The following is a 23,675-nucleotide window of genomic DNA, read 5'->3' on the forward strand; positions in this document are numbered from 1 at the left end:
AAAGTGGGAATCGTAATGAAGATTCCTAAGACTCAAGCCACTTAATGCTTTTATTTATTTATTTATTTATTTATTTATTTTGACCTTTCCGCTGGTTTCTCTAGTGGCTTGCGAGCGCACGTTTGATGTACGTGATGCCAGGTTTGTGTCTCGGTGGGAGAGTATTAAATGGATTACGATGATTCGGATTCCACCTTAAACTGTTGATCTACGTCTCATAGTCTACATATTGGAAAAGCGTTCTAAACTAAAACAAATAACAAAAGATTATTTTTTATCGGTTAGTGACGAGAAATATTTTTATGTTAGTGTGTTTAAATTTGCACTGTACAAGTTAAACACAATGTTAATGGCTATTGTTATAATGTTGATGAAGGAATATGATCTTTTACTTGTCAACAGTTCGTAGTAGTAATAAATTAATAGTAACAAAAATCATTGGTAGTGATAAAACAATGAATGAATCCGTATATTATTCACCTGTCGGTGTCTTTCTGTTCTCGCAAGTAAGGGCGTAAGTCAATTAAGTTATACGTACTTTAAATATATGTCCCTCTCTAGTTTCTTATATAAAGTGTGTATTCTGTCTATATGTGCGTTTATGTGGACTTAGTTATTCTGGAATCCTTGTGATAGAAAAGCGCAGGGAGTAAAATTGAACTTCGACGGAAAATTAAAAAAAAAAAAAAAAAAGAACAAGAACAAGAAGTCTATCCCCTCCAATGTCGCTAGATGCCTGATTTTTTCGTAAAATTCTCACAAAATTCAGATTAAACAAATACTAACATTCCTAATTATTATATTGACATGAATGAAATATTTGTCCCTTGTGCGTCATTCCAAAATGCAAAGCAAGAAAAAGATTTGATTTGTTTTAATTTGATTTTATTTGACTTGACTTCATTTGATGTGATGTGATGTAATTTGATTTGATTTTCAGTTTAACATCTCTTTCAGCAGCGAGGGTCTATGAGGTGTGGACCTCCTAACCACATGAGGTCCCACCGGGAATCAAACCAGGGTCTCCAACGCCAAAGGCGCTTAGCCACCAGGGAGCTCGAATGAGAAAAAAAGTAAGAAATCCACAATATCTGATTAATCAAATAGCCACCTTTTGCAATCACATATTTCTGTCATCGTTCAGCCAACGATTGGACTCCGTGATGAAAGAAGTGTGAAGTATAAGATGCGAAGAAGTCCTCAACCGCATGTTGCATTGCTCAATCACCAAGGAAGGTGTTCCCCTCAAGAAACGTTTGAAATACGTTATGAGTTGGTAGCTGAAGAGAGAAGCGTCAGTAGACTATGGTGAGGGATACTTTCATACTGTAACTTATGCAAAGTCTACACTGTCCTTTGTACATGTTGGCGAACATTGTCCTGCAACTTGAGGGCACCATGTCTTTTGACCACTGATGGATGATTATCGACACGTGTGGGCTTCAATACATGAAGTTCATGACTATAACGATTCACAAAGATGGTAATGCCTCGCCTGAGAAAGACATGATAGACCACACCCATCATAACAGCAGCAACATTCTGCCGGTAAAGGAGTGGTTTGGGACACTGTTCTTGACGTTCATCACGATCAAACCACTGTTTTATCAACTATTAACAATTGTCGTAAGAAATCCACATTTCATCAGATGTGACAATCCAATGCAGGAAACTTCCAAGTTATTTCATACACTCATAGAACTTTTGCACCTTCAGATGGCAATTTTTGTTTACCGATGTCACCTCGTTACACTCATGAGACCAACTTTTTCACCTTATCGTTTGCGTGGACCTATCGAATGAGAGTGGTATAACGTATGCCTAACTCATCTGTAACGCCAAAAATATTTTCCCAATGGTTTGCATCCACTGCTCCTGAGGAGTTCGCCTGAACATGATGTTGATCGGTTCCGACGGGGATCATTTTGCTGTGTCAGAAACTAACAGTGAATGGTGCGTTCATTCACCATCCCTGGTCCAAATGTACTGTTAATGTATGTATGTGTGTGGTTTTCGCCTTCCTGTGCAGTAATTCTTATAGAAAAATCATTCACAGTCATGTGTTCTCCATGGCTCATTATCATATGACCCTGTTTAAGAACGCACTAACTCCTGACTGTCTGGCAGTGATGATCTCAGGGGTTGCCCCAAGTAAATTCACCCTGGAGCTATATTTCCTAATATCCTCAATGTGGATTCTCAGAATTTGCGTACCTCTGTTGCGTGGGATCCTTGGTTGGATCCCCGAAAAAGCAAGTTTGTGGTGGACAACAACGTGTCGGTGTTTTCTCGGGGTAATCCCGTTTCCTCCCACTCTCTTATTCCACCAATTCTTTCATCATGATTCACGTACCTTAATCATTGTCTCCCTTAGTCTAAAAAGAATAATCATGGGACGTTAAACTGGAATATTTCATTTCATTTCATTTTCAGTATTTTCGTAGTACTATTTTTCATAAAAAGTATACTGAAATTCTTCCCGGGAGAAATCTGAAATCATCACTTTTCTGTCTGGTTACACTAGCCAGTTTACTGGACGTGTATTAAAATTGTGATGTTAGACGCGTGACCTCACCATGACGTGTCGATCCTTTGAGTGCTGAAGTGAGTTTCCCACCGGACGTCAAAACGGACATTTCATTTACACAAACCTAATATTTGAATAAGTTAATTTCAGTAGCTTCATTAATGACAAAAAATTGAACTTGAGTCAAACTTTAGATGATTTTGGATTTTTCAAATTCAACTTTAGGTAGATAAAAGCTTGAAGACTTCATTGGTTTGTTCCTAAGCATTATTAATTTATAATTTTCTCCATCTCTATTAGTTAGCAGAATTGAATGTTAAGAATTAAAACAAATTCAGCTAAGTAAATACAGAAACTATGCTTTTATACAAAGTTTGTCTTACGTACGTATAAGTTAAGATTCTTGTCTATCTAAAATTCCTTGCTACGAAGAAATGATACAGCTAGATAACCCAGATATTTGTCGTAAGATATTTAGGGAGAAAGCCGAAAATTTAGTTGTGCTTAGTAAAGGTTTCTCTTCATCATTATTACCAGCTTTGGTTTGTATCTACTTAAATTTGATTAAACTACTCGGTGAACAGAAAAATACTTTTTATTTTAAAAACTAATAACGTGCTTTTAGTTTAGGAAATTTTTTATCTTAGTTGCAAAATAGACAGTAAGTTTCTCAATATATGTATATGCGAGATTTCACTGCTTAAATCATTTTCTAAGATTTACTTGAAGTTGTTTTCTCTGTCGGATATGAGTCCTCACAATATTGCGGAAACATTAAGAGTTGTATAAAAAAAACGATTTATTTAAAGAAATTCAACAGTGAAAGATTCATACAGCCTCGGTACCAAAAATCAAAGAAACTCTTTAACGGTCCACGTCTATACTCTGAAGTCAATGTAGAACATGAATAATGAATCTAAGTAATGATGAATTTATTATAAGAATGATGTTGAAGCAAACGAGATATTCTACATACATGATGATATACACAGCAAACTCTCACAACAGGAACTTGACTCTTCTGAAATAAACGTACTAAAAAATTGTGTTTCCTACAATTACAACCCTATTTCGGAAGGCTAAACACTAATATAAAATACTTAGCTACAACAAGTAGCCGTTACTATTGTGGATTTTCAATTAAACATTTAGATGGCGATGTTTACAAAACACACCCACACAAATATATATTTCTGAAATTTTGTGAGAACAGAAATAAATGATGCAGTATTTCATAGCTGTTAATGAAATATGGATGTCTGAAATATAAGCGTAAGAGTTGAAGCCGTTTTTGAGGAAATCGCTATTTTTTTTTTTTTTTAATTTCGTTCTCCAGTTATGTAAGTTGATATTTTGATGTCAGAAGAAAATTCGAAATATACACTGGGGAATTTTATTACAATAGAGTTTTAAAATTTGGTATTAATGCATTGAATGATGTAACCTGTAGGCCTCTTTATATTGGTTCGAACAGATCGACGGAATTAAAGAATTACTTTTTAAGTACAAGAATTGAAACGTAAAACATGATCAAAATTCCGAATTCTTCATATTTTTTCTTGTTTTCTTCTTATTTTTCTACCATCATCATGAGACTCTTAACTAATACTGTGAAGGCATTAAAAAATAAACAAATAAAATCTTTTTTGTAACTTATCGCTTCTGGTTTTTCTTCAGGAAAGTACTTACCATATTGTAGGGTTGTTAAGGAAAGATTTATTTACAAAATGTGAACAAAATTGCTCGAAATGATGGAGAAAATCAAATACCTCTTGCGAAATTTTCAGGAACAATTACTTGCTCTATATTAAATCATAAGAAATATGAGGAAAGTTGCTCTTTCAGAAGAGCTTTTAGGTTGATTTGAAATTTAAAATCACTTTCAGTAGCGAGGCTATATGAGACGGAACCTACTCATTAACGTGGAATTCGAACAACATGAGCTCCAACTGGAAATCTAACCCGGGTCTCCCACGCCAAAGGCACGTATGCTAACCGCTTAACCACGAAGGAGTTCGAAGAGCTTTTAGGAAAACCGTATGAAAACAATTCATAATGAAGAACGTACTTCAACTTTTGGAGTTTTCTCTGAAATATTATTGATATCGTATTGTAGGATTCTTAATTAAATATTATTTTAAAAAAAATTTAACCAAATTGTTAGAGCAGTTTTTGAGAATATCACAACCTTCGATTTTCATCCTCAAGTAAACTATCCTCGGTTTCAGAAGTAGAAAGAAACTCGCAATAGTATTTTTGAAGAACTTTATGAAAAGGATAAGTTTAAAATTTGGTCCAAATGCATCGCAGGGTACAGCCTTTAGGTATTGTTATCGGGACAAACAAATAGATGGAAGGACATCTAAATTTTTTTTTCTCGGCATATGCAGACCAGAAAACTTGTAAATTCCTTGAAATCTCGAATTCGATTTTTTCCCGATTACAGGACTTTCTCGCGTACTTTCGCTCGAAAGTAGAAGATATGAATACTGATTGAATTAGAGAAAATAAATTCATAAATCATTTAAGACTTATAATTAAAATTCTATTAATAATAATAATAATAATAATAATAATAATAATAATAATAATAATAATAATAATAAAGTTTAAACGTCAATAGCTCCAAAACTATGGGACCTACCGTAGTCTGGGCAAGACATATCTTAGAAATTAGTATATGCCCTATCCAAATATCCATGTTTCAGAATCCTGCCATGCTTCCGCAACAATTTTTATGAAGGTAGTTGATGAGTACTTCAAATTATATGCCCGTAGCCAAACTGCCACTATGAAAATTGTTGCGTGAATACTTTGGGATTCTGAAATATGTATTTTTGGATAGCGCACATATTAGTTCCTAAGTGAAATCTTGACCCGACTACGGTAAGTCACGTAGTTTTGGAACGATGGACCTTTAAACTTCATTTTTCTCATGTTTTCGGCATCTTATAATTCCGAAAGGAAGCATTTGTGCACCCAGGTTGGTATTTATTTTTCGTCCTATCTTGATGTCAGGAATCACCTCCCAAACGTTGTCGGTGTTGTTTTGAAACACCCTGTAGATGCAGTGGCTGTATTGGATACACACCAAAGCTTGAACCTCTTCTAACAAAAAGTTTTGGGTTGTCCGCTTGAGTAAGTGTCTGTTACTGAAAGTTCAGTTATGACGATACATTAAGTATAAAGTTTAAATTATCACAAGCAGTCTATAATCAGGAAACAAAAATAAATGTTTGCGGGGATGAAGGTGTTTCATTCTAACAGTAAATGACTACATGTTTAAGAGCTTACTAGTCTAATTATATAGATTGATACCTGGGAAAAAGTATCAAAATCTAATGTAATCTTGTAGGACCAAATGGTCATATATCGGATGAGAAATGAAGTGATCTTGTCCTGTGATCCTCTCTATAGATCTTTGACTCCTGAGAAATGGACCATCAAGTTCTGGTTTGACCTAAGTCGAATTGAACCAAAGAAATATTACATTCACCAATTGAAGAAGAACATTATCTTTTGTTATTTAGTTCAAAAAATTAGGGGCAAATATACGGAGCAAACCTGAAAAAACGTTAATTTAAACTGCACTGTAGAATTAATTTGGATTGTAGAACAATATATTCTCATATTTCGTATATCAGTGCGAGAAATGTTCGTTTAATGCATACTGTATTATGGAAACTGTCTACTTCTTAGTTTTACATATATTGTGTTCTATTTTACTTTAAACCTCTGCAAATGCATTTTAATTGAAAAGAATGAATGTAAATGGTTAATTCACATAGTAGAAGCGTTATAATAATTCTTCGATCACTGGATGCTTATTTGTTATACTCGAAAAACTTCCATAATCTCTTTATCATGACATACTTGAAATGGACTAGTCGGATTTAATATCAGTCATCAGTTAAAGAGTTCCATCACAGATAGTCATACACCACGAAATGTTGTTTCTATGGAAGACCATCCTAAAAGTTTCATGTAACCATAAAATAAGAATGTAAATAAAATTCTTAATTATCTTATATTTTATATAAGAATATAAAATTCTTAATATTAATAAATATCCAATACATGGATATTTAAGCTTTTATGATACTGATTGTGAGGTTATTTAATAGTTAAGTAAATTGTGGTTATGCACATTGTCTCTGAGGGAATCCTTTAATTGTAACCTTTTTCTCACGCGTCTCTTTTCACTTTCCACCATATACTTCATCCTGTCTCTTAGGATGCAACGTTGTCTGAAATAATTACCTTCTCTTCTTTCTTTCAGAGTCGCAGTGGCTCAGTGATAGAGCATTCACCTCTAGTGTGGGGTCTCCGGTTTGATCTCAGTTCGATCCAAATGAACTTTGTGGTGTACAAATACCGTGTGCGTGGGTTTTCTCGCGGTTTTTCCGTTTCTTCTCACTTTATTCATCCCACCATTGTATTCATTTCTCATCATCACCGTCTCCTTTATCCTAGCCGTTATAATCGTAAAATTCTTTTGTTTTCTTTTCTTTCTTTGTAATTGCGCCAATCATTTTTTCCATTACTATTCCTAACACTTGCTTTTTTTTTTTTTTTGTCTGTTCGGCCTAATCGTACCTAATTTTCTCTGTAAACTCCTTAATGAGAAAGCAAAGAGAATAGAATACTAAATGATTATAGAGATAACGTAGAATTAAGATAACACTCAGAGAATATTCTTACTTAATCAAGCAATCATAACTCTTCGGACAGACATATAGCATTATATTGATCCAGTGTTACTTGTACTATACATATTCGGATTTCTTAGATAATTAAGCCCTCACCGCTGGTGATTTTTATATATATACCTATAGATAATTTTCTGCTTTTGATAATTGCCCATTAAAAATTTTAAGAATGGGAAATAGTACAGCTGGAAACCATTTTCATTTCCACTACTCTCGGAAAATATGAGTTAGCAAAGACGAATAATGTACTCATAGGACAAGTTATCCGTTCAACCGGGCTTACTGATTCAATCTGCGTTATAAATCCAACAGAGATCCAAGTTAATGCTGTGATTCATGAAGCGCAAGTAACGGCAAAGAAAGGGTTCGCGCCTTTGATGCACCTGAACCCGGGTACGTCCCATAGTTATGCCCGCTAGGCTAAAGAACAGAGTGATGATGAGAATGAATAAAATGGTGGAACCAAGAAAGTGAGAGGAAACGGGAGAACTCCGAGGAAACCCACGCACATGTTGTTTGTCCACCGCAAAGCTCATTTGGAGCGAGCTGGGTTAGAACTAAGGACCCTATGCACCAGAGGTGAACGCCATATCACTGAGCCACCGCATCCCCAGACCCGGGATGAATTCTCGTTGACTGTTTAGCATTCCTTTCCAGTACTGAGACGATATGAGACATCGACTTACAGTTTAACATGGAACTCCAACCAAAATGAAATGTTTAACATCTCATGATTATGTTCTTTCAGCTAAAGGAGACAGGTGATAAATAAAAGTGGATAATTATTGATAATTGGTGGAACGAAAACACTGAAGAAAACAGACGCTTCCTGAAGAAATGGACATGATTTTCTCCACTACAAACTTCATAGTCTGGGATCGAACTACTGGCCCTTGGATAAAAAGAGAGGGCTCCAGCACTGAGTTCCGTGAGTTGTTTTAGCATATATGAACAACATGAACAGTACATAATCAATAACCAAGTAACAGTAATTTCTACAGCGAAATGACAACAAATAAAATCAAAAAGTTCGCTACCCAGAATTTACAAAGTACTATTACTTAAATAAACTGATAAATAGTCTCATAGAGCTTATAGTCCAGAAACGAATGAACGCAGTTCAGGAAGTTATCCTCGTCGGATTCATATACTTGGGAGAAAAAAACGAATTTTTCGAATAAATTTAATCTATTTTACAAGTATATTACGCGTGTTAAATATCTCGTTTTCAAATTTGTGACATTTTTCGTTCTTATCTTAGCACTTTCCTCAAAAAAATCAGAAAACTTATTGTGAAATATAAAGAGAAATTATTGTTATTATTAACACTTATTATTGATATTCATGTTATTAATCAACACATTAATAACAATAAATAATATGACAATTATGGAAGGTAGGCAATTTAATGTTTATGAAAATCTTCTAAAAGTACTGGCAATTAGTTTAAAATATTTTATATAGCGAGAAACTTGATTACACAATAGTAATATACTATTATGAATTACGTCTACAGATTTTTTATCTATAAGAAAAGGCGTGGAAACATATTACTATATTTATTAACATTTTAATAAAAACTATCGAACTTATTTTACAAGTAGCGCGATATTTTAAATTGTCTCAACATTATTTGCTAAAACTTAAAAATCAAAAACAAAGTGCATAAGGAATTCGAATCAATAGGATTTTTATTAAGAAGCAAATTTTGATTTTAAAAAAGTTTCTCTCTAAAGAAAATATATTTCTTTGATTTTCTTGAAAAATTACATGTAAACCTGACATTACTAATTAAATGCAAAATTTCCATATCCTTGTTTAAAAAAGAAAAACAATCAATAAAAAATCAAATAACTTACGTTGTAGTTCGATGCTTTGAACTAGGTAATGTTTTTCCGACTCGCGAGAGAGGGCGTATTATGTCACTTCACAAAATTCATCTCAAACTATCTGTTGATGCAACGTATGCGCTGAGTCACCCGGCGCGACCTGTTAATTGTCTCCTTTTTATATTACCTATCAGAGCGCTCGGTGCAGCGCATGCCCTTCTATGCACTCCAGTCGTTGGCTGCACACCAAAACTCCGAAAACTACATGAGAATCCAGCATCGACATTTCGAGCAGAAAAAGTTTTTGCGTGGGCGGCAGTCAACCCTTTGAACATTGCTATGTAGCTATAACGTACGTATATACATACATACACAAATATAAACAATATTGCCAGGTAACTGTGTAAATTTGGTTGATTCCAGACTTTCTTGTTATATAGTTTGTTGAAATTCTTTTATGTTTTTTGTCAGTTCTAGTGTTGCCCACGAGGTGAGAAGTACGCTTTTTAAATTCGAGACGAGACAAGTAAAATTGCAATTCTAGGCTGGTTCTCGAAATGAGACGACGATTCTCGTGGACAATAATAGTTCCTCCAAGTCTTAGATTTCAAACACTGTTATAGTGTTGCATGATTCCAGTGGCGGATCTAGAAAGTAAAAACTAGGGGGGGCAGCCACACCCCCAACTATGATAGGTATATCGCGAGTTTATTACAAACTTACAAAAATATACAAATAATAGCTTCAATTATTTTCGTCACTCAAAAAACTGGGGGGCTTGGCCCCCCGGCCCCGGTCTAGATCTGCCACTGCATGGTTCATAGTATAAAAACTATTGATTGATAAAGAGATTGTACGAACATCAAGAACGAAATTTGTCAACGTTTAAAGATACTAAGTCATTACACAATACACTTTAATTAGGCTATAAACATGGTTTAAATGTTGTTATATCATATCCTTCGTAGACCTCTCGTTATGCGGAGGGATTATGAGAACTTTTAGATGAAATTAATAAAATAGAAATCAGGTCATAAATTTTGTACATAAATTTGCAAAACGAGCTTATTTCTCGTCTCGTCTCTCTTTATAGGAAACACTAATCTTTCACGTCTATCTTCTCATACTCTTTAGATTGAAAATTGTGGGGAAAAAGAACTTAATTCTAGTTGTTTGACGCTTTGAAAGATTGTATGTGTGTGTGTGTGTCAGAGAGAGAAAGAGAGGTTATAAGAAGGTATCAAAAAGTTCGTACAATCACATAGAAGAAATCCACTCTGGAAAACTCTGACACCATGATGATATTAGTTCTTCTCAACATAATTGCCGAGCCTAGCGATACATTTTGCCAACGGTTCTTCACTTTCTGTAAGCCCCTTTTGTAAAAGTCTGCAATTTGACTGAAACCACAGTTCAACCTCATAAATGACGTCATCCCTACTGTCAAAATGGGTCCTATGATTAGACACTTCATTTTTGGAAAGAGAAAGAAGTCATTTGGTGTCAGGTCCGGTGAGTATGGAGACTAGAGCAATATTTCATATCCTAATTCAATTGTCTTCATCATGGATTCATGGGCGAAATGAGCTGGTGTATTGTCTGCTAAAAGCAGAATCCTTTTTCTGACCAATCCACGATGTTCCTTTTTAAGCTTCTCTCGTAACTTAGTCTGGAGATGGGAATAATGATACTAGTAATAGTTTGTCCCTGTGGTAAGTAATCTGACATGATGTGAATTAATTGGATTAAAGTTTGAGATTAAAGTGAAGTGCGAAATAAGTGTTTCGATTAGAATGCACCATAAACACTTTTCATTATATAAATGGAATCAATGAAGCTTTTTTTCTGAAGAAATGGCATAATAGTGCAATATAAATAACGTATTCATTAAAGTTTCATGGGCTATTAAAGTTGTAATTTATTATATTAATAATGGATTTTCTTATAAAGTTTTCTATTATTAATATAATATATTACGACTTTAATACGTCCATAAAGCTTCCATCGACAAAGCTGCACTAAGTTATTGGGCTACTCTATTATTTACATTAAACTATTAGGCTACTCTGACATTTACGTTAAGCTATTGGGCTACTCTAACATCTACATTAAGCTATTGCGCTATAATAATCATAGATCTGAGATATATAATGAAAACTTACGATCCACGTTATTCGAAGACCTTAATACATACCAACCGTATCTACTACTGGTTATAATAATAATAATAATAATAATAATAATAATAATAATAATAATAATAATAATAATAATAATAATAATAATAATAATAATAACTTTTAGATTTAGCCTTTGCAGTCCATGATGAGAGAAAGATCATTTATATTATTGTTATTGTTATCACCATTATTGTTAGTAGCAGTAATAATAGTGGTAGTAGTAAAGTCATATTACGAAGAAGATACTGGATGTAAGAAAAGTTAACAGACAATTTTAGTTTCGTGTTTCGACAACACTGATATGTACAACGCCTTAAATCTGGCTTAAAAGAGCTTCTAGGGAAGAACCATAACATGGGGAAAATAAGGGCAAATAGAATGTACGTTGTTTCATATCAAATGCGTACCTAGAAGAGTTTGTATATAAAAAGTTCCAGGTGTACAAAGTGTTCCATTAGAATGTTTATATTTCAATATACCATGTGAACCTTTTCTCACATACACCTGCTATTCCTATTCGTTGATTGGAACTCGTGGGCAGCTAAAAATTGTCCAATCAATGCACTGTCATCGTAAGCAATGTTTTTTTCTTCTTTCTTTTTTTATCCCCTGTTTTATTTTTTGCGTACTTCATATTGGTTAGATAAACTTAAAAACATAATCCAATTTGTGTCCATAAATTGTTGAACATTGAATCTCACAAATGATTACTAATGAATCGAAAAAACAGAATAAAAGATTAAGTTTACTTTCCTCATAATAATACTTCACTCAATTGAGTCATTTGATGATGGACCTAATCCTGCTTTCTAAGGCTTAATTAGCACTACTTCCCAAATATCAGCAAAGAAATGTTTAAAAAGATAATTCCTCAATTCAATAACAAATTGTAAAAAGATTTATTATCTTACTCAAGAGGAATATTGTCATTATTTTCAATCAACTTAATATGGAATTAAAATAATACTTTTAAATCGGGAATATAAGGGATCTCCGTAATTGTGATTCTTCACCCTCATAATGAAAGGTATGTAATAGTTATTCAAAGATGTAGATTTTCATCAGATATACAAATAAGGGGATAGCAGGTAATTGTTTTAATAAACGTCATAAAGTTCTTCGTGTAAAAATACATTTATTGCAATTAAATGGAAAATGCAATTGTCAGGATTTAGGATTTAGATTTCTGAGGTTTCGGCAGCTATGGTTACGTTTGAGGGATGATGTCCCTCGGCGAGCACACGATCCAAAGAAAGGGAAGGAAGAAATAATTGGGGAAGGAAGGAAGCGACTGGGACCTATATGTTAGGTACCAAACCGGCATTTGCCTGCTGTGAATGAGGAAAACTTTATTCAGGATAGCTGACCTGAAAAAGCTTTTTACACCTTTTCAACCGAGTGCTCCACCGAGAATCGAACCCGGGACCACTCGTGCTGAAGGAGAGAGCGTTAGTGACTACGCTATGCGGGGCCACAGAACATGCAATTGTCATTCGATAGATATTATCCAGAAATATACTGATACGTTATTAGTGTTTGGACGAAGTTTTCAATTATATAGTATTTTTGAATAAATGCAACGACAAACGAGAAATTGTAATTGGTCTGTTGGCGAAGAAGCATGCCTTCATAAAACTGCAAAGTACAAAGTCGCAAGATAAACTATTTCACAATATTATTGTTCGCTTATGATCATCACCTAATGTGGTACCTGTGTCTGCAATATATTTTCCAAGCTTGCCGTAAGTTTTACATCAGAGTATTCATTTGTGAAATGTCCCATGACAATTAATCATGATCTGGTTACGTTAAATCTACGAATTTTTTAGCCGACGTGGGCAACATAGCATAAATTGAATGCAATTAAATATTGTGCTCTTATTATTTTACACGCTTGATATTTTGCATATGCACAAATCAAATTGTAAAATGATTAATACTATTATCAATAAGTAAGTACATCTGTGAAGTACATGGCTATATTCAGTGGTTTACTCAAAATTCTTTGATTAAGATACAATGAAATTTGACATGGAATGTTAATCAAAGCTTCAAAGTTCATAGAAAATATATATATTCGCGTACATCTATCAGTATATGATTACAACGAAGTCGCATAACATGATAATTTCTTTGAAAATTATGCAGATATTGCAACTTCGAAACAAAGTTCACTATTGCACACTCTCTACGGCAACGAAATACAAGATCGTTAGGATGACTCATAATAAGCTAGATGTAAACATGTAACATAAAGTCATCCAGTTAACAATATTTTCTTCAATATTAATCTATAAAATATGTTATATTTGTTTCAGTTCGTTAATTAAAAGTTAGCAAGGCATACTTTGAATTGGTTGTTATATTGATGTAATAAATATAATCTTTAGTTTAACGTCCTACGTATGTATATATAAAGCCTAAAATGGACTGAAATTGATGAAAATCAAAGGAATTGGAGAGAATTGGTGTAATGAGATTATCAGAATAAATGCAAATACCCTCGAGAAAATCTATGAACATGATGATATCCAACACAAATTTACATGACCTGAGACTAAACCAGGAAGTGCTCTACCAGTGAGCCACCATATCCCTGTTGACTAGTGTATTCGGCTTGAACACTTGATTCAATTAGTACAAGAGAAGAAGATATACATAAAAATAAACGTTCGAAGATATCAAATAGACTGTGTTATGAATCAGGACAGGTACGTTAATAGCTGGAAGAACACGAAGATTCTTCCCCGGGGCCGGCAATTTTTCTGATCATAACCTTGTGGTGGCCAAAGTGAATATTCAACTGAAAATTTATTTACAAGAAAAGTAGGCAGGATATTGAATACCGAAATGATAAAAGCGAGAAAGTAAGAAAACTTTTCTTTCAAAAATTCAAAGAAAAATACCTAAACGAAGAAAGGATAGGTGTAGGTAGTAACAGACAGAAAAAGCATTAAACTTTGTGTATTCAAGTACAGCAGGATGAAGAAGAAACAGTAGGTTACTGCGAATACAAAATGGCTAAGAAACCATGGGTTACAAACCAGATGTTGTAAGGGTAAAGAAGACATGGAAACAAGTTGATACAGAAGAGGTCAGAACGATGTATAGAAAGTTAAACAACGAAGGTAAACAGACAGAGCAAGAGAAGAATTTTACAAAAAAATGAGAGGACATATAAGAATTAAAAAGAGTTAGGAATATGAGGAAATATACAAAGAGGTGAAATCTATGGACCTTCAGAGGAAACAATAGAATATTACGATGACAGTGGAAAATGAGACTGGAAAGGTAGCGGGAGAGATGAAGTCTTGGGAAAATGGAAAAAATGTGTTAAGAACTTATATGAGAGTAGGGATAGACCGTGTGACCTAGATGTTGAAGTAGAAAATGAAGTATGTGAGGATGATCAAGGATTTAGTATTCTTCGGGATGAGTTTGGAGAAGCTATATCAGACAGGAATTGAAAGGGAACCGAAACAGATAATATGCCAATCGAATTTAATAAGAATATGGGAGATAAAGGCAAGAAAGAATTGTTTCGACTTTGGAATAAAATGTATGAAACAGGAAAGTATCCGAAAGATTTCCACTAGACCATCATGATAACCAGGCTAAAACATGGAACCCAGAAAAATGTGAGGATTATAGAACTATTAGTTTCAGATCACATGCAGCAAAAATTTTGCTTCGAATACTGAACAAATTGTATGAAAGAACAAATGAAAAAGTTGAGGAGAAAAGTTTAGGTTCAGGAGAGGTAAGAGAACAAGAGATGCAATTGGGTTATTAATGCTAATCAGTGAAAGGTTTGTAAAGAAAGAGAAAGAGATGTACGCGGTATTTATTGATCTATAAACACGGTAAAGCTTTTGACCGTGTGAATTTGGAATTGTTGTTGGAAGTTCTAAAGAAGGCTGGATTAGAATGGAAAGATCGAAGACTCATAAGAAAATTACATGTGAACCAAGAACAAAATATTAGAATAGTAGGGGAAATGACAGAGCAAAGTGCAATTGGAAGGGGAGTTCGACGGGGATACACAACAATACTTAATATCTATCTATATAGAAGAAATAGTGAAAAAGAGCTTACATAATGAAGACATCTCAGTAGGAGGTAGAATATTTATATGCATACGGTTTGCAGATAATATGGCGCTTGTTGCGAAATCTGAAGAGAAAAACAATAAGATGTTTGGAAACTTGATTAGGAGCTGTGAAGAATATGGAATGGAAATAAATGTGAGAAAGACAAAAGCCAAGGTGATAGGAACGAACCGGTCAGTGTCAAATATAGAAGTAGAAGAAGAAAAATAGAACAAGTGTCTAGTTTTCGATAGCTAGGTAGTATTATTAGTGATGATACGAAATGTGAAGGTGAAATGAGAGCAAGAATAGGGATGCAGAAAGAAGCCATTAGGAGGAAGAAAATATTATTTTGTGGGACCTTGAATAAAGAGTTGAGAAACATTCATAAAATGCTTCGCGTGAGGTGCAGATACATAGACATTAAGCAAAAATTATGAAAAACGACTGGAAACCTTCGAAACGTAAGTGTAGAGAAGAATGGAAAGAATTGACTTGGTCTACCGGAAAACGAATGAGAAGTTGTTTGAAATGGTGGAAGAAAGAACAATTTTAGATATTATTGAAAAGAGTAAGAGAAACCGGTTGGTACATTTGCTAGGATGAAACTGTGTCATGAGGGACGTGCTAGAAGGTATGCTGGCAGGAAAGAGAGGGAAAGGGCTAAGAAGGCTACAGTTTATCGACGGTATCAAAACAGAAAAATCGTACGTCAAGACGAAGAGGCTAGAGTTGTGGCAAGTGACCTGCCAGAAATGGCAGAAGACCTATGATAATGATATGTAACTGAATGAGATCCTTAAGTGAGGGTGATCTTTTTCTTGGCCCTGTATCGGAAGATAATTAAGGACTTAAATTAATTTTCCTGGAGCTTGCCAGATAGTACACATTTATGTGGCTGATATGGCTCTAAACGTCATTATTTCTCACTTAATAGGTAAAACTTTTCTACATCTTACAATAGTATCCAATTACTCACCATGCCAACACATAAATATTAACCCTACGTGCACCAAGGGGTTGCGCGTAACATCGTGCACCAAGGGAGGGTTAAAAAATGTCCACCACATAAATTGTAATAATCTGTCCCAGAAAATGTAATTTTCTACTGTATTTTGTACTAAACGTAAACTAAGACAACTAAAGGCCACGAACAGAACTATTATTATGTATGTTAACATTTTTATTTGTTATTCTCATAATATATTTTAAAAGCAAAGAAATGCTATTAGCATATTTTCCTAATTACAAGAATAAGGGTATGATAGTACAAACATAAGTTATTTTCATTGTTGAAATCTACAGAGTAAACGTAATTTTATTATATTACCTGCCATAAATCACTTGTCGGTTACTTTGAATAAGTAATATTTCGTTTACAAGCGAGATATAGGTTTTTTTTTTTTTCACTATTTTTTCCACAAACAAAGGCTTTATACTTTGAGCATACAATTATTATTTTTGCAAGTTTCTTCAATAGAATGCTTTTCGATTTGGCTTCTTTGCAACAAAGAATTCATCTTCCTCTTCGTGTCTTTGGTTCTTTCAGTTCCGTAACACGTTTCGTGACTGTGTGTCACAAAACATATTCTATTGCTGCAACAACGTGATTCTGGAGACCAATTGGATCCTTAGCTCTTTCCTGCACAGTTTCTTTGATAAGTTCCGTGCCGAGTTGTTGGAGGAAACTATGCCGTTTGTTAGATCTTTTTTATGCCACTCTGGATTAGTCAACACGTAAATAGTATATGAATTGAAACAAACGATATCCAACAACGAAAGAAACACAGACAATGGCCATCTTTGGGTGTTCCTTTTGATGGTATACTTCCTGGCCATTTGTCCAATAAAGTCGCTCCGTCTTTGGTCGAGTTATAAAACACTATAATATCGGACTTATTTTTTATGACTTTCATCGTATTTTGAACCCGCATGCTGTGTTTAGAGCATGACTAGTACTTCCTTTGTTTTTTCCCGAACAATATACGACACAATTGTGACTGGTGGATTACCAGAAGCAGGATCCGTAATTGCAAATATGTTGGAGTGCAATTCTCTGCCTTTAGTGAACTTCAGTTCTTCTGGAATGTGCTTGCTATTGCACAATTCTTTGGCAAGCTCTAGAAATGTATATTACCTGCCAGTTGTCACATCTCGTCCTGTATTTACAATAGGAGCAACAAGTCGTTTCACTATTCCTTTAGGGCCCCTTGATTGGGGGGTCGATCCTTCTACTTTGCCGACATAAACTTACATATTGAGGACATAACGCTATTCACAGTCTGCTAACATTCTTATCAAAATCCCGTACTTTTTGGGCTCAAATTGTTGTCTTATTTACACCCATGAAAATCACAATTCCAATTAAAAGCCGTAAAGCTTACGCTGAACAGGGTTTAGTATCAGAATTTAAACTTATCTTGATATAACTTTTTGTACATTATGGTGACACGCTGCACCAAGGGTGGGCACTTTATGTCCACCACGAAAACTTTTTTCAAAAAATAGGTTAAATTTCAGAAATTAAGAACACTGAAAAGCAGAAAGTACAGATTACATTAGTTTTTACACAAAACCTGAGTTATGGTGTGATACTAACGAAATATCCATAAAAATTGTCACTTTAGGAAAGGGTGGACATTTTTTAACACCCCTTGGTGCACGTAGGGTTAACCGAAAGCATAATCGAATCTAGGATGAGGTGCAAAAAGATCGCTTATTTTCTTATAATTGGACTCCATAGGTAGATACATCGGGTTAAAATTTTAAACCAAGAGTAATTTGTAGAAGGTTATTAATTGCAATAATTATTTTGTTTTACTTTAATAATGAAATGCGCCACAAGTCAAAGGCAACTCAAGAAGAGACAAAGAAAAATCTTTGTAACTCTGCGCAATGTATAGTTCCGTTTTCGTTTTTTAATTTTATATTGCATTTGAAATACGGATGTTAGTATAACATTGATCAATGACATAACATACATTATCAAAACTAGTGTTGCCACGACGAGATATTTTTCTTCTCTTCTAGTATTTTCTTTTTTTCGAATTTTCGTTTCGTTCTGATCCCAAAGAATTCTTTCTCATCTCGCTTTGAATATATACTAAGTATAAAATTTATACCTTGATTTTCTACAAAATTTCAGCTAAGATGTTACCAGAATTCTTCCGCATCAGCAGAACATTATAACAACATTTAAGCTAAATTTATTATTGAAACATATTGTGTAATGATTTACGTATACTTTAAACATCAATAAATGCTTTTTAGTGTGTCAGGACAATCACTTATCAATTTGTGTTTTTTTTTTTGTTACTTTGAATCATGTAACACTAAAGCAGTGTATAACATGTAAAACATTGGTGAACTAGTGCTGCCCACGCGACTCGAGAAATTTCTCGTTTCGTCCTGAGTTTTCAAAATACACTTCTCGTCTCGTGAGCAACACTACTCAAAACTCTGCTAGGAGGCACGGTGGCTCAGTGGTAGAGCACTTACCTCTGGTGCGTGAGGTCCTGGTTCAATCCGCAGCCAAGTAAGTTTGTGGTGAACAACATTGTGTGCGTGCGTTTTCTCGGGATACTTCCATTTCCTTCCACTTTTTCATCCCACCAATTCTTCGATCATCATTCACGTGCCTTAATCATCATCTTCTTTAGACTAAACCTTACCTTTCTTAACGACTATGTCATAACACATTGGTGTGTCGCGAGATTTTAAATGTCTTCTAAGGTCTTCCACAAAGAAATTACCTTTAGAAGAAAATAAACATTTATCTCCAATCGACTTGATTTCATACATGTCTTCCAATTATAAAGCTGGAAAGTTTGCTTTTAACGCTGTTTGTTTTTCTTTGGAAAGAAATACTGGAAATGAGAGTGTGTCTATCGAGAGTTCGTCCACGCAATAGATATGCTTTCCAAAAATTGCCAGAGACAAACATCTCACTAGTTTTAAGTTTGATGTCTTCTCATGTTTCTGATTGTAGTATTTCTGCTTAAGTCATAACTTATGTTGGCTTAAGTTTGAAACGTAAGTTTGAAAGGTGTGACCCAAAGGAAAAACAAAAAGAACTTCAGCAACCTACCCGTCACTTTTTTGGCCTTCAATCTCCATTTCGTGACTTGACAATGATTGGAGCTGCTTTTGAGGTCGGATGCAATTGGGCGCAACCTTATAACAATGTCCACATCTGATTTTAGTGTAGTTTTATTTTTATGCTATCCACAGAATTTGAAAGACAAAACTTCCGGAAAGAGAAAACTTTATTTGAAGTTAGAAATGTTATAGCCCTATTTTTTAAATTGCAAAAAAATAAGCATTATAAATTATTCAAATGAATACGATAAATTTATTAGTGATTAAGATTTTTCACAATGTCACCAAGTCTATCCTTCATTAATTGTAAGTAACAAAGTCAATGTATTCTTTTGGTATCAGGGGCCCTGATCCAAGAAATCTAGATTTTATGCCTTCGCAGCTTGCCTCTGAGGATTGGCAAATGCCACACTTGCAAGAAAGAGCCTTATAAAAGTGAAATTTGTTGGTTCCAGGCTCAACACCATCCTGGCAATACCTCAATTCTATTATATTTCTTTCCCTTTCAGCGTACATGCACACCGGATGGTAAGAGATTTTGTAGGGAAATCTCCAATCAGGGACCTGCAAATACAAGATGAAGAAACATATTAAAATATTTCGAAATATTAGAATGATACTAGCAATTATCTTATTCGTTATTATAATTAAAGTAAATAAGCATTGTAGATAAGGGGTCTTTAACGTTAATACAGTACATACAGGCGTCAAAGCATAGCAATGGAAAATCCTAATAGATAAGTTGGCTGATGTAAGTGTATTAAATATTATTCAAAAATAATAAATGTTTTCTAAAGACAAAAAGAAGAAACTATATCTATTTTTTAATATAATGATTTTTAAGATACGAACTATTCTTTTGTGTTCCCAGCGTGTAACTGAAATCTTTATTTGGTGCTCCATAAGAAATTAACTTCCATGGAAATAGCAATTAATACTATGTTATTAGTGTTTGTATCTTGTTTTTAGTGTTTAGTCAGGAGCGTAAACGGAAGGTGAGTTCTGGGATCCCAATTCCCTTCCTCCTTAATCCCGGCCCCCTTCTTTTCTCCAAATATAGTCTAACTTGAAGGGAAGTTTTACACATTTTAATACAATTTATCCTCATATTGAATTTACACCCTCCCCCCAAAAAGGTTTGGTCCCTTCCAAAATAAATTTCTGCATACGTGTCTGGCTTTAGAGTTTGCTTAGCAACAGAAATCAGTATTACCAAGACAGATAAGATCTTTCACTAGACCGAAAGTCAAAATATTTTCAAACACTATTTTTCAAGCTGTAATATAAAGTCAAAAAATGTATTTATTCACTGTTGAGTAGATGGTACCTGTGTGTGATTTTCGAAGTTGAATTGAATTATCGTCACAATATATAGTATGGTGTTTCCTCAGTAGATATCGGTAGTTCTACCACTGTGACATGTGACGTATAAGGTATGATAATGAAACAAAATGGCTGATGCACGCTTGATATTTGAGAAACGGAATTTTCCATTCTAAAGTAGTTTTTCAAATGATATGCTTTGTTACGTGATCTATTGAAGACCCGGAAGGTCTCGCCCAGCTATAAGTCCTACTTCTTCAGTAATGGTTTCAGAAAAGTCTCCAACTACCGTGAATCACTTTTAGTAACTGTACAGTGTGTGGAAAACTTTGTTCTATGCTCTGTTGTAATACGTATGTATTAAACTTACAGTGTACAATTAAGTCTAGTACTAAAAGATATACGAGGGTCAGTCAAAATGTTCCCTAAATTTCATTGTAGCTCTTTATTACAACAATATAAGTACATATTTACTTAATCGCCGTCAAAGTAGGGACGATTGGAATACATTCAACTTTCTCCTATGGTCCTACCATTGCTGGAAACACCGACAAAAGTCCCCTTTTGGCATCTTCCGAAGTTCAGTCGTCGCGTTCGTTTTGATGTCTTCTACGATGGGAAACAAGTACCATTACTGTTTGCCTTATAGTACTGTCACAGTAACCTGACTATAAGGCTATCGAAGTAGGTATTTGAAGCAGATCTTTCCAATTTGCACAAAAACTAGATGTTTTCATGTTGCTCGAACTGCTGCAATGCACCAACTGATCACCACCAACGTTTAGCTACACTACTTGTAAACTGACTGTTATGATCTGTTCACACTTATCATATTCATAATTAGGAAACCTAAGGACTGTACTGTATATGATTCATTGTTATTGTCTTATAAATGCCAAACCACAACAACATTCCGAGAACTTTTTGACTGCCCTTCGTAGAGTTATCTTACATTAAAGTGTGGATACATTTCTTATACACTTTTCTTTAACTTACAATTGTTCAATCATGTTCTCAAGTCTTGCAAAATTACGAGGGAAATGTGAAAAGAAAAACCACTTGCGCATGTGCGAGAAATTTCCGAGAAGAGTGACGTCAGTCCTGTGGCACTGTGTGCAGTAGTTCAGTAGACAGTGAACAGTGGACGGAGAAGGTTGTGTTGGAGAGTTCACTCGTTCGCTATTAGGGATGCGCACGAGTCGAGACACACTTTGTAAAATTCGAGACAAACGCATTTCTCGACTCGAATTTTCGAGTCGAGACACGAGTCGAGTCGAGACTGCTCATAAAAATCTCGACTCGATTCGAATGTCTCGAAAATTTTTCCATAATTTTTAATATTATTTTGAAGAAAGTATTCAGTCAGGAACAGCCTTGAAACCAATTCCAGTATTTATTACTTTAGAAAGGTACACTACACACAAATTTAATAGTTAATCTTCCGAGATCAAGACTTAATTTTCAGCTTAATTCAGTTAATTAAAACTGATAATTAATGTCGTGATATTTGATTGTACTTCAAATATAATAATAATAATAATAATAATAATAATAATAATAATAATAATAATAATAATAATAATAATAATAATAATAATAATATTTGATTATCTAGTTTCTATAAAACTATTATCTGTAGCCTATATCTAGTTTGTATGAAACCATTGCAATAAAGTGAACATCATAAATTCTCTGAATGACCAATTGGCAGTGTATAGTAATTTAGCATAGTTATAACTATTGTGTTTTTATTTCCATGAACGCAATAGGGCTACGTAACTTCTGGATTATTCGCTTCCCCAATCACGTGTTACGGATAATATATAATGTAACATTTATTGTACATCACATATTATGATACGAGACTATTTTACATAGTATAGTACAATAAATGGACTGCTTGGATGCCAAGAACTAGTACAGGTATCATTCACTTCTGTATATAGGTATTTTTAAAAGAAGTTTTTTTAAACACTAAATGAAACAATAAACTACATACAGTAGTTATGGCTTTGGTTCCTAACATAAAAGAAATATGGATTGTTTATGAAATATTGAACTTCAAATTCCGCTCTTGGAAAATTTAAATTTTGAGTTAGACCACTTGGTATCAAAGCAGTTCACTGTGAAATAAATACATTTTATATTCACCTAATAAAATTACGGATCCATTTTGTAATAAGTTTTAAATTTACAGAAACTATTAATATAAGTTCATAATCAAATCGAGCTAATTGTTTAATGAATTTCGAAGGCTTCATAATCGTAACAATTATATGCTACGAAACTATGAACGTAAAGTGGACTCGACCTAGCCCCGGGTCCGCTGTGACTCAGTGGCACAGCTTTCACCCTTGGTGTGTGAGGACTCTGATTCGATCCCCAGCTGGTGCCAAGTGGGCTTTGTGGCACAGAAACACCGTGTATGTGGACTTTCTCGTGGTTCTCTAGTTTCCTCCCACTTACTTCATTCTACCATTTTATTCATTCTCAACGTCACTGTTTTCTTTAGCTTACAGGACAAAATCGTGCGATGTGAAGTAATACTGAAAGATTTCATTTCGAGTTACCCGCCCAAAATTATCTTACCCTCTCCTGTTTTAAGTTATGGTTGGAGGCCTGAGTTGGAGGTGTGAAATCCAGCATGCAAACACTTCGCTCATGAAGTAAGAAACAGTAATTCCTATACTGCTCTAACTCCAGATCTTATAAGCACATAATGTTGAATGTGAGGATTCACTTAAGTCAGAGACGTGAATTATTGACTATAAGCTCCTCAATAAGAATGAGCAAACACGTATTCCAGCTTTCCCGTTTTTAAAGGAGGAAAGAAGTTATTTCGTATAACACTGAAATTTTTGGGATTTTATTCATAAACTTTATTCTTCCTCACGTAACTCGGACACTTCTGCTGGTATATG

At 34.3% G+C, this 23,675-nt stretch overlaps 2 protein-coding genes across 2 annotated transcripts in view; both read right to left on the reverse strand.

Moving 5' to 3' along the window:
* Nucleotides 1-9,222, reverse strand: part of LOC145684672 (thyrostimulin beta-5 subunit-like) — a 32,297-nt gene extending 23,075 nt beyond the window's left edge. Inside the window, exon 1 of the mRNA XM_081757057.1 lies at nucleotides 9,096-9,222. The gene's annotated coding sequence lies outside the window, so the exon portion shown is untranslated. The remainder of the gene's footprint in view (nucleotides 1-9,095) is intronic.
* Nucleotides 9,223-19,586: 10,364 nt separating this feature from the next.
* Nucleotides 19,587-23,675, reverse strand: part of LOC145684673 (glycoprotein hormone beta-5-like) — a 33,505-nt gene continuing 29,416 nt past the window's right edge. The window contains exon 3 of the mRNA XM_081757058.1: nucleotides 19,587-19,995. Coding sequence (XP_081613184.1) covers nucleotides 19,732-19,995 — 264 coding nt within the window. The 3' untranslated portion in view covers nucleotides 19,587-19,731. The remainder of the gene's footprint in view (nucleotides 19,996-23,675) is intronic.

The sequence above is a fragment of the Thermobia domestica genome, chromosome 5 (assembly GCF_964235325.1).
Source record: "Thermobia domestica chromosome 5, izTheDome1.hap1.1, whole genome shotgun sequence".
NCBI classification, from domain to species: Eukaryota; Metazoa; Arthropoda; class Insecta; order Zygentoma; family Lepismatidae; genus Thermobia; species Thermobia domestica.